General features: G+C 41.7%; 1 protein-coding gene across 1 annotated transcript; it reads right to left on the reverse strand.

Annotated features, from left to right (window-relative positions):
* Positions 1-3,886: 3,886 nt before the first annotated feature.
* Positions 3,887-12,566, reverse strand: mfsd8l1 (major facilitator superfamily domain containing 8-like 1). The gene is given in 11 exon segments (XM_070960519.1): positions 3,887-5,715; positions 6,027-6,131; positions 7,853-7,983; positions 8,317-8,439; positions 8,658-8,871; positions 9,054-9,479; positions 9,579-9,658; positions 9,960-10,079; positions 10,386-10,448; positions 10,591-10,776; positions 12,208-12,566. Coding segments are annotated over 10 exon segments (1,500 nt in total). The 5' UTR covers positions 12,284-12,566; the 3' UTR covers positions 3,887-5,715; positions 6,027-6,050.
* Between the last annotated feature and the right edge of the window lie 481 nt (positions 12,567-13,047).

The raw sequence follows: 13,047 nt of genomic DNA on the forward strand, positions 1-13,047 counted from the left end.
AGCCAAAATATCATAGCTGGTGTTACTGTTGACATATGGACTAACATGACCTTTCAAACTGAGCCACTGGCCATGATGCATTTCTAGGTTCAAAACAAGATTTGCAAACACATCGTGATGTGCAAACGGCAGTAATTTCAAGCTCATCTGTGAGGAGTCACACAAAGGCCACCAAACTGAGGAGCATATAATAAAAGCATTATCCACACACAGCAATGATTTAATGAGGAGGGTTTTATAATAAGTCCATGCTAATATAAACAGTTCAAATGTTATCTGACAAGGATTTTCATTACATTTAATTATTTAACGCTGCATAAACAAATATGCCACAATAATTATGAGATGGCTACAATAGTTTTTCAAGTAAAGGCAGCATCTGAACATGTGTAAGTCTGCTGTGCCTTGGGGACATGAAGGAAAAATGAATTTATGGAATAAAGACAACAGTATATGCATTTCCATATGTCCCATCTTTAAACTATGCTCCAGTTCATACCGCGCAGCAAACATCTACACTGTCTTCTGTGCAATGATAATCTCACTGTAGCAGTTATAACTGAATCTTTAATGTCCTCTGTTACCGTAGAGCTCTACAGAAGCCCATCACAGGGGCACTGAAAGTCTCACCAATTTCTGTTTTACTGCTGGAGTCTATATCTTAACTGGCATGCTGTTTTCACTGCGCTAAAAACAGAGGAAGATATTTGTGTGCATATATCTGCTCCTCCTGTGGAATCGTTGCTAGAAGCTTCAAACCGCCTTAATCTCTCTGCCACCTCTCTTTATATTCTGTTTTCACTCATCTCTCTTTTTCCTGGCTCCCGTTCTCATCCACCCTCCCCAAGTTTGCCCAATTCCCTCTCGGTTCAGCGGCAGGGCACTGGGTCACGGCACTGGCTTGATTTTCACACTGTTCCCTCTACTGAACGCCACATCAAGTTAATCAGGGTTAACAATTGCGGCGGTGCCTTGCTGAGCAGGGCTCCCATCGGCTTAGCGTGGCCTGGCTCTGGTCATACAGATGGGCTTGTAATCTCTGATCTGGGAGCAGAGGGGACAGATGAGGGCGGAGGTACATCGTGGCCGCGTGGGGTGGGTGATGGTGGTGGTAAGAACACAAGGTGCAGACAAAGTTTGAGAGAGATGGGAGTTCATGATATTTGCTGAAAGCAGCGCTGCACAAGCAGACTGTTTATATGCCTCTAAAGCAGACAAATCTACTAAACATACCTAACCAATGTGAGGAATTGAGGACTCAAGATTCGCTGAAATGCAGCAAAAGGGAGAATAGTGCCACGGCGATAAGCAAAAAATCAGTTTGCCTGTAACTGAGTTTGGCTACATGAAAGAGAAAAGGTGTCAAATGTGACAGAAGTATCCTTAATCCAAATTCCTGTACCGCCCCGTTCTCATCGACCACACAGGTCACGACTTGAAAGAACCAGTGTGAGAGTCAAAAAGACCACCAGATTTACAAATCCAGAGTAAGTGCATGATGTTGTAAGATCAAGGAGAGAGGGAAGAACGTTGTTCGAGGAGGACTTCCAGCGCTGAGGGTGACTGAAGCGTGACCCCATTTGGCAAAACAGAACTCTCTGTGCAATAGCATCTGGCTAGCTTGCACAACACAGCCCGGGGAGCCCCGGCTATAGGCTACCCAGACTTGATTATTCATTCAGTCAGAAGAAGTGTTACACAACCATGCTTTCCTGATTGGACCAATGAAGATGAAGAAAAATCCTCTGCATGTCACACAGCCTTAGGTGACAGAAACAGAGCTCGATTTTGTGTAGGAGTTGCATTTCCTACCGCAGCCAAACAAAACTAGACTCTCCAGATGACCTTTTAAACTCTATAAACTAGGCTAAAGTCTAAGTTTGGCATTAGATTGTGTAGTAGTCTTTGTCATGGCAGGCTTTCTGTCACAGTGCATCCCTCTATAAGCCACGACTCAAGCACTCTGCTTCTCCCTTTTTTACCCTGTAACTTGTCTTGCTCTCAAGATGTCGCACCTCTTTGGAGTGACACATGTATTATTAACACAAGATTCAAGTGCTACCCATGCAGGGACACTCAGACTTTCACAGGTTTCTGTCGGTGCCACCATTTTGATTTGAACGTAGCTTGAGCAGTTTTTGCGCAAACACTAAGAATCCGTGACACCAGTGCACAAACTAAATATTTCATACACTTGACAGCTCAAAAGCGCTGACGTTCAGGCCTGAGAGCACTTCTATCCATTTATTACCCATCCCAACGAGCTTCGTGAAAGTCTCAGAATGATCAAGTTGAAGGTATTATTCTCGAACTTCTAAGTTGTCGCATGAACGGGGAGAGGGTCTTTTAAGTGCACATGAAAGGTCAAGAAAAAGGATCTGTGTGGGAAAAGTGTTTGCGATGCTGCAGTGTGGCTTTGTCCACACTCCCATGTGTAAAATATGTATGTTAGGCTAGGCTGCAATGTCCCACAAACTCAAGCATCGCAGTGCATCATCCAAATTCAGCCCCACGCTGCTCAGTGCAGGGAGGATCACTGGTCTGCGAGGGTCAATCAGTGATCAAGCCTGGGGAATGAGACTGAAAAAACAAGACAAAAAACAATTAAGCCCCACTGAACTCCACCTGCCCTCGCTGCCCTCTTGAGTCGAGGAAAAACACGGTTCACCAAAAGTTCACACGTCCATTATCGTCGTTGAATTTGGCCGATAAGCCTCGGAACCTTTCCCTGTGATTGGCGGGGAGGAGGAGCGAGCTCATCAAACTTACCCCAACAACCACTGCTGATATGACACACGACGTGTTCTACGCTTCTGACCCTGATACGCAGGGTCGCTGTTCGGTCAGACTGCCGCTGCAGGCTGTGTGTGTGTGTATGTGTGAGATGGGTGGGGGTGGGGGGGCGACCCAAGTTTTGAAAAAACATAAATGCAAAACCCCAAAATATCTCTGTTACTGGCCCTGTGTCATAACATTTCTGAGCCTTCCCCGCCCGACATCAAAACGGGTTCAACCAGAGTTCACATCTAGGGCCACGCCCCCTCGCCACCACGTCAGCGGGCAGACGACATGTCGTCACGAGCGACAAAGACCTCAACTCTGCGCCCTACTTTCAGGTTCTGGCAGGTCGCAGCGACCCCCAGTGGGGCGATGTCCACTTTAACCATGAGCACTTCAATGTGCTGCTTTCCGCGTCACTTGTATGAAAACTTGTTTTACTTTAAAATCATCCACAAGCAAAAAATTCAATCAAATTCTTGAGCGACAATAGTTTTTTCTATGTATGAATCTTGTAAATTTTGTCACGAACCAAATGCTGAATGACATGAATGTATTTTTTTGTTATATTTCATATACGATGTAGCATAATTTGGAATATCATTACAAAAACATACAAAAACCACTATCAGTCTGCATTGCACAAACATGAGTAATAATTTAAATTTTATTGATATTAAATATCAATATTTTCTGAAGAGATGTTCATGATTTTCGTTCATGCTTAATTTTTTTTGGAGTAATTATTTCTATAGAATTTCTAAAATGATCATTTAATTTTTGAACTATTTTATTTACCTTGATGCATACATTTATCTGTGTAATTTAAACAACATCTATAATAAATTACTAAAAATGTACTTCAGTAAAATGATTATTCTCCTGTGCATTAAATGTCGTGTCATCATGTATGAGGGAAATAAAAAAAAAAGTATACATTTTCAAAGCCCCGTTTTAATTATGACCCCATTACCCCAAATTAGCTTTTTTATAAATTTCATACTAAAATTCCATTTTTTAATTATATATAAACAGTCACTGTCACTAATATTTACATCATACATAATTAATATATAATTCATATTTTATGAAAAAAGACATCATGGTAAATTGTGATTGCAGACGTTTATAAACAAACTACATTTTTTTGTTTATGTTCCCTGAAATTAAACAGTAAAAGACTTATGTCATAAATACATATGCATTACATGATGAAAGATTATTTTATTAGATTAACATTAAAATATATTCTATGAAAAAATCATACATATAGTGTCCATTCCTAAATAATTCGAATGTATAAAACAACTATAAGAATAATGTCAATCTTAATGATAAAAGACTAAAAGACAAAAAAAAAAAAAAAGAAAAGAAAAACAGGGAAGGGGGAAGTCAGTCTTCTTTTGACAATGCTTTGAATTAAAACTTTACACTGGCAGTATTGGTGAAGTTAAATGTGACAATATGCTCTAAATCTCTAGTCTTTGTTTCAGTTTGCCACCCTCTCTAAGTTAACGACATGTAATAAACTACTAAATGCAATTAAAGAAATACATGAATGACACATGAATTCTATCAAAGCATTGCGGCAGCATTGTTTTTGCTCTCCTTACTGTGCGCATAGTTTCTCCAAAAAAGAATGAAACACAAGTCCATGAAGACAGTGGAGCTTCATCTTTTCTGTATAGAAACACAGAATTCAAAACAAGTGAATGTACATGTTAGGTGCCCTGAAAAAAAAATACAATAAATAAATGCATATAATAAATAAGAAATAATCTTATACTTCAAACAAAGTTTGTATTTTTGAGTATAAAACCTGAACAAATTATGAAGAAGAACGGAACATACATGCTGTGCGTTTTCTCTACCGCCACCTAAAACTGAATAACCTCAACACTATTTTTTTAACAACAAAACAGCCGCAAAAGCTGTGTTTCCCCTGAACGTGCATTTGTAATAGTGCACCTGACCTTATGGAGTTATCTGACCAGCTGAGATCACTCACCCAGCGTGGCTCCGCAGCAGCGATGAGGATACACTTCAGTACACAGACTAAGAGCGCCCACCAGTGTTGAAAATATGCACTCCATCAGCATCAACCATCGCAGATTCATGCTGCTCTGCTTTTTTTAAAGCAGGAAACGTATTCTATGATTCATCAGCCTCAACACGAGGAAAGTTTAACAGCCCACTTCAATCAGGCTTTGACAGATAACCAGTTTTTTTTTTTTTTTATGAATTCCAATGGATGATTCTGAGCCAACGTTTAGCAATATTTAATATCTCCTAAAGTGACCATTTCCCAAAAACGACAAGTATTTAGTGTTTCCCTGAGAATTTTATTACTGAGGTTTTAAATGCCTTTGAGACAGCATTTTCACCGAGTTACAGTTAAAACCTACGTTAATTAAATTCTTTTGTGCTAGTGTTGGTAGTTCTTTTAGACACATTGCTTGAACGGTGGAAGCCACTCTGAAAGTATTCATTTAAAAAGATCAACATTTGAATGAATCAATACAACTTGTAAGGAAAATAAAAACATAGCATTACTGCGAAGATTTTGCTGTTGCAGGAGCAGCTTTCATTACATGAGACACAGATGACAGAGTTCTGGACAGGAGAGGTGGATGCCCGGCATGCATATGCTGAAACACCTGATGCACCTGCTTTAGCTGGCAGTCAGTGCAGAACATTTTCATCCAAAGCTTGCACATTCGATGTGGGCAGGATTCTATATTTCCATGGGAAATACACGTCTACACCATATCGGTACTTTGATCAGCCTCTGCACAGAATGCTGACAAGTCCAAGCACTCTAAGGTGGTGAGGTGTGTGCTCTTGGTGTGTGTTATCACCCTGCAAGCTGGTCCCAGTGCAGAGAATGAGACTGTGGAGGGACTGCCAGGTGCAGGCCAGGAACTCTCCCACTGTGCACTGGCAGATGGGGAAGAAAATACAGAATGAGATGGTGGTAGACAAGGCTGCTATTTACAGTCTGGAAGTCATCTGATCATGCAAACCAATAACTAATTAAGAACACATTTTGCGTGGGAATGTATCAACTTCCCAAAATCCCACAGGCCATGTTGATTGTTCCTGGCTCATACTGCATATTCATGCAAGAGCAGACGTGGTCTAACATGAATATAATACAGCACTTATTGCAAGTGGATCAAAACATCTGCTAAATATATGTCACATAATATTTCCCTTTAGTAAAAAATATGATAAATGGTAGGCGCTACCTTCTTCATAGACCATCTGCTGAATTAGCCACAGTTGTCTGAGTCGTCCACTTCCTCCTCTGTGGCAGGTGCAACCAGCCGGTCGTATGAGAACGCCAGCATCATCTGTATTAGACAATATTAGATAAGATAAACTGATTAGCGAGGAACCTCTGAGAGGTTGATTCTCCTTCACGTTTAGTGATTGCAGATCTCTCTTTTTTCAATTCAAGGAGCCGCTGCCGTGAGAAACAGGTGTTTACATTACCAAAGGAAAGGACATAAACAGAAGAAATGGAAAATAATAAAAGAAAAAAAATGCAGACTTGCAGTTCAGAAGTACAGAGAAGCATGAACTGTCTCTCTCACTCGCACGCACACACACACACAAAGTTGAATGTCTCCAACAGGATCTCTCATAAATCTGGAATAAATATTAAAAAGATAAAAGCAGATATCTGTTTTTTAGTCTGCCATTATCAGTGGGCCCTGACCTTTTTCCATTACATATATTTCAGCAGTGCTAAACTGACATTCCCTCAAAGCACTTTTCTTCACTCAGTTGCAAAGTGAATCCTGAAAACCGACCGGTATTTCAAAGTTTCAAGGCTTGATGCTGTGAACCCTGGCACCCTGCTTCAGAGCTGTCAGCGATGCACAACAGCATGCCCTTCGCAATGAAAATAACGAAAGAAAGAAGAGAGGGGGCTGTGGAGGGATGTTCCTGCTGGACCCAATTTGGACAAAAGAAGTGCGAGGTGGACTTCATTTCACCTGTTTGGGAGCACACATGCCGACTCCTCCTCACAGACGCACGCTCTGATTTTGTTTTGCTTCTTTCTCTGTGGTTGTGGAAACATTTGGTTGCTGGACTGTGGTTTGCCCATGCTTCATTACAGGCATTACAAACATTTTGTTATCCTTGTTTGTTCCCTAATGCAAGAGAAGCTGCTGGCTAGAAGATGTCAGCTTGCATCTCTTCTTCTGAACTTTAAAGACTTTTCTTTGGTTTTAGTTGTTTCTTATTTGTTCTCATTAGATTCCCACTGCTAAAAAACTCTCATTGTTTGTTCCACTGTCAAATTATGGAGCCTGATTTTTGCCATTGCAAGTGTTGTGTCTTCTGTACATGGATAATGAGGGTAGATCAAAGAGTAATTGCTATTTTTATTCATGGTTAAAAGAGTGTGTGGTGATTAATCATTATGTTCTCAGCCAGTCACATTACTGATGCCTACTACATGAAAATCAGTAACCTACCAGAGAGAGGAATTTAGGAAAAGTAATACACACGAGGCACCATGAGCAAATATAGAGTCACAATTTACCGTATGAGTAAATAAGTCATTCATGATTTGTTTCATTTAAGCAATTAAGGCTGGGTATTAATTATAATTTACAATACTGTTGCCATTTCAATTTTCACTACTTTTCCCTTCTCTTAGTTTAGTTTGAATAAAATATGTTTTAACCATTTATTTTTCATTTAACAAACAAGAAAAAACTAAACAAAAAAAAAAACCTGAACTTTTTGTGCATCAGTGTTAAATAAGGAATACTGACTCTATAAAATAAACTCGAGGTTAAAGGAGTTTTTGTTATATTTGATGCAAAAAAATGTTTAGTTACTTGACACGTTTTGATTCCTCATGATATAGACACATGTTGGTTGGTACAACAAAAGTATTGAGATTCCACTAAATTAGATTTTCATGTAACAACAATAAAGTCAAAACTGGAAGAGAAAAAGTCTGTTTTAGCCTCATGTGGTTCCATAACTCGACAATCACAAACAAGGGTTTATCTCCTTCCCTTGAATGGATTACACCTCATTTACTTTTGCCTACCGTCAGCAGTGCCAGCAGTGCAATCATCACTCCCATCATGATGTACAAGTTGTCAATCAGGCCACCAGCCCACAGAGGACCCAGGATGGTAGCTAGACCTCCCACTGAGCGACGCACTCCCTGGCTGAAACCTGCAATACAAGCAAGACAAAGATAAAACGACTGAAAACAAAAATATCACAGCTCACAGGACATGGATGAGTTAGGCCCCCCTGCCCTGCATGTTTTAGATGTTTCCCTCCTCTACCACACCTGATTCAAAAGATCAGCTCGTCATCAAGCTCTGCAGCGGCCTGATAACGAGCCACTCATTTGAATCAGGTTTGTTGGAGCAGGAAACATCTAAAACATGCAGGGCAGGGGGGCCCAAGGACCAGAGTTGAGAAACACTGAGCTAAAGGAAAAAAAAATACCATCCAACCTGCAATGCTTTCTCCTTTCCACTAGATGTCACTGTCTCTCACCTTGTGTTTTCTCAGCAGTAACCTTGGAGAAGAGGGAGACATGAGCCACAGCTACAAAAGGCAAACCCAAAACCTGCAGAAACACCCCGACGATGAACTCAGTCAGCTGCCATGGAAAGCTACCTGCAGAAAACACCAAAGCACTCAATGAATAGGCATGATACAGCCCCATTCTCTTTAAAATGCCTCTATCCTTTAGCTTGCTTGTGTTTACCACATTTGAGGATGTCCTATACTTAGCATACTCATCATCAAACTGCCTCTTTGTGGGAGAGCAGGGCTTTTATGGCTGATGAAGATCTGTGTGCACAATAACAAAATTTTCTTCAGTGTAGACTGACCTAGTGGCTTGGCCAGGAAGATGAGGCACCAGACACAAGAGATGTTGCAGATGGCCAGGCCGATGGCCAGGATGGCTCGCTCAGCAATGCGTCGGCTCAGCCAGCGCACAAACAGGAAGCCAGCGATCACCTCCACACCGCAGAGACAGTACATGATGCTGTTCTCCAGCTCCCCATAGCTGAAGTATTTCTGGGTCAGTGGGGTCACCATGGTCTGGGGAGTGAAAGGCGGAAGACGATGGCACAAGCATTTTTGGTTTACATGAGTGATTGTTTAGATGATCACATCGTACTGAAAACCAGGGAGTATATTCAAATTCAAGCACATTCCTAACCATGACAGTTTAAATGAGGCACTTTCCAAACTTTCAAGACTCTGTATGAACCCTGTACAACTTAAAACAGGCCAGAGGATGACAACGTGAAATTCATAACCAAGTATAATACGGACACATGCACTGTCAACCACCTACCTTGGGATATGCTGAAATTCTTAAAGGAGCTGGAAGACTCATGGGAGTCTCGTGGCATGGGAGAGGGAGGTGGGGAGATGTGATTCAGCGTGGCATTGGAGGCAGCAGGGGAGTGGCTTGTGGGTGGGCTGAATCCCACCACTGAGCCGTAGGACCCCACCAGCTCCTGGGAACCCATCAGCGGCTTTTCCTCATCATTGTCCTCTTCCACCGGCCCTTCCTCATTCCTGTCCTCCCTGCTCTGGCTTGCCGAACTCTCCTTGGCCTTCCCCCTCTCTAGAGGTGGCAGGTCCCAGTACATGAAGACTACTGCCAGTTGAAGGAGAATCCAGAGAAGGCACATGAACAACTGCAGGAGGTTGAAAAAAAGTGTTACAGTATTTCTTTGGAGGGAAAAATGTGTTGCAAAGTTGAAACAACTTAATGTGCAGCATAATTTGGTCCTTACCCCCGGTGCAGTATATTTATTGACGACAAAAGGACCCAGGTGGAAATCACACAGTCTCAAGAAGATGTTAAATGCTGGACCTGTGCCAAACGCAGCGTTGAAACATGCATTTTAACCATATGTCACCCCCAAACCATGGCAAATCAGTGCTAATTGTCTTGATATGGAGCAAATGAATCTCAAAAGCAACCATAAATCATACAAGCTATTTTTTTTTGCTTCTTATATGCATTTAGTAATTCATCATTAAGTAACATTTGCACGTGACCCCACTCAAAGTTCCAAATCTTCAATAACGTTGTGTTATTTTCTGTGTAACAAATACAAATAAGCAGCAGGCAGCCTCTTGTATTTGTCATCAGAAACCAGTGGAGCACTGACCAATCAGAAGGCCAGCTTGTCGACATGCCATGACAGCAGCAAATACAGTGGCGCGGTCATCTGGGATGGTGTTTCTGGTCAGGAAGCCAAAGATAGATGAGCCAGCACCTGTGCCGATGCCTGAAAAAAATACATATTTCATGAGTAAATCACAGCACGGGCACACTGACGATGGATGCTCTGGAGAGGATGTACATCAATACAGTGGTATGTCATATCATTTCTCATCATATTCCTAAAACACACAAGGCCAGAGCTAAAGTGATACACTCTACTATCATGGGTAAAAGATTCAAGAGACAGTCTTGTCAGCTGGGTGTACCTTTACATAATCATCCCGCCAATCTATACTGATATGTCGGATGTATTCTGCTGGCCATCTGCCAAATGAATAATAAGTGGCACTGTCACTTTGTGCAGACTCACCAGCCACCAGTCTGCTTGACAGTAAGAGCCACTTGGAGAAGCCCATAAAGTACATGAAATTACCTGGAGAGAGAAAAGGAGCAGAACAATAAAGCGAACCACATGCATTAACAACACTCAAACAGAACAACAGAGGAGTTTGCGTTTCTGACACGAGAAGCTGAGCACATAATTTTACTGAGGTTCAAAATATGAGCGGACTCACCAATTATCTCAAAAAGATTGGCAAACAAGATGATCTTCTTGGTAGCCCCTGCTCGGTCGGACCAGTGGCCAAACAGCGGTCCTGACAGCAGGCCACTCAAGCTAAACGCTGATAGGGCCAAACCCAGAAAGTAAGGTGCTGCATCCAAAGTCTGCAAGTACCTCCATATTGTGGGCAATATTACAGCTGGAAAGACAGAAGTTAAGCAGCTGTTAGTTTTTAAATGAGTCTGAATGAAAGAAGAGATTACAAGATGTCTGCACAGTGTGTTTTAATTCCAGGTGCAACTGAAAATGTTTTCCATATCAGCGCTAGCGAAGCCAATGCCGAGAACTGCCTGAACACACTGCAAACTTCCTGTCTGTCAATGCCTGCAGCCTTATTATCATATGGGCAAAGGATAGTGCTGACCCAGTGTGATCCTAATTCAATTCTGGAGTCAGAAGACACACAATAAAGCCTGCTCTTAGAAAATTCCAGAGAGGAGATGCCTGCTCAGGATTTTTTGTCATCTGAGGGAGACGCTGTAGTGTCGTCAGCCTGACAGAGACATCTGTATGTGGAAGGGACAAAAATGCACGCTAGGAAATTGAATCTTGCTTCTTTGTCACAGCTTTTAGAACGTTACAGACACAGTGAGCAGCGGTGGAAGATGTAGATCCCTTGGTTACCTACAAGTACTAATATCCCACTGTATAAGGGCAACCTTTCATGAGCTCAGAAAAACAACCGTGTTTTCAGCTAAATGATGCATTTGCCTGCTAATCCAAGAGGGCTTTTTAAAATGTATTTGTCTTAAGAAGAAGGAACATTTTCTCAAGCCTTAAAAAAACAGTTAATGCTTCATTTTTCCAGAAAAATTCTAATTCATCATCACCACATTTGGCGATACTTGGTTTTCACTGGATGTGAAGAGCATCAAAAAATGTCATCTGGAAAGTAACTAGCAACTAAAGCTGTCAGGAAAAGGTAGTGGGGTAAAAAGTACAATGTTTGATGAAGTCAAGAAGTATAAAGTTGCAAAAAACTGAAATACTCAAGTAAAAGTAACTTGAATTTGCAATGAAGTACAGAATTTATACTCATGTACACTAATACAATCAAACAATTAGCAGAGGTGTCAGGACACTTGAAGGAGTGTCGTTGTGGTGTGGCTCTATTGTGTTGCATTGCACTGTAAGGTGTTTCCATTTCACCTGTATGAAGTGTTTATTGCAGGGATGTTTTGCTGCATTGCACTGTATTAAGTGACCAGTGTTGTGTCTACATTTCAGATTCAGACATGTTTTTTTTTTTTTTTTTTTTTTTTAGTCTTGCAAACCTGGTCGCAAACATGGATGAGGTGGCCTGAACAATATGCAAACCCCAGCCAGGTTTCAGTTACATAGCTGAACAAGTTACCGTTTAGGTTAAATTAAAATCAACCAACAACCAATGGAAGAGTTAAATGTTAACTTATTGTGAAGCTGCACTGAGGGAATTTGGTCTTTAGTATATCTGGAATCCTGACTGCAGCCGTGGACAGCCTGTTCAATTTTTGGGTCCCATTCTTAAAGAGTCTATTTCAGAGTTGCAACACATGAAGGCAAAATGTCACAATAATAGGCAAAATCTTACCATATTCCACACCGCTCAGAAGAAATATAAGGCCGATGGTGACGAATGTCAGCTTCCTCTTGCGTCGATTGTCCATCGTGTTTGGCCGCTACGATCCCCTCTCTTTACTTTCAGCATACATGTTCATTCTTCTCAACGAAAGAGAAAACCTCAGCTGGCATAATCCCGAGAGCAGCGCTTCCAATTAAAGCAGAACGCGGACTCACATCACCGCGCCCGTCTGCAGCCTGCGCCTCGCAAAACGCTGCGAATAGAAAAACATGTTGTTAAACGAGCCCTCACAGTGAGTGTGCAGGCAGCCACTTTACACACATGCTGAACCTCCTGAACAGGTAATATTTGCAGGGCCATCCACCAGCTTCGCAGACGTGCTCGGGATGCTCCTGCGCAGTATAATCCTGCCTACATCACTTCCGGCGGACTAAAGCACATTTTGGCACAGAGCAGTCCCTCTCCACCAGCGCGCATTGGTTTATGCGCTCAGATGCGTGACCACAGGACAACAAACCTGCCCCAGGATGGCACAGTTACTGCAGGATTTATTCTATCCTCAGTTTTAATGCAGGCTACTTCTGTTGTCCAGATGAAGATGATGATGATTTGCATTCAGGGTGTTATTAGACAAGATACCCCCAGCGGAAAAATCGGTAACATGACAATGACATGATTAACCTGACCCTTCAACTGGTGGCCATGTGAGCAAATAATCCACAGTATCTACTATACCTCTGTATGGAAAGTGTCCTGAGACTACTTTTGTTGTGATTTGGCACTATACAAATGAAATTGAATTGAATTGAACATAAAACACACAATCAACAATTCAAATCTAATATTTCC

The sequence above is a fragment of the Chaetodon trifascialis genome, chromosome 4, assembly GCF_039877785.1.
Source record: "Chaetodon trifascialis isolate fChaTrf1 chromosome 4, fChaTrf1.hap1, whole genome shotgun sequence".
Classification (NCBI taxonomy): Eukaryota; Metazoa; Chordata; class Actinopteri; order Chaetodontiformes; family Chaetodontidae; genus Chaetodon; species Chaetodon trifascialis.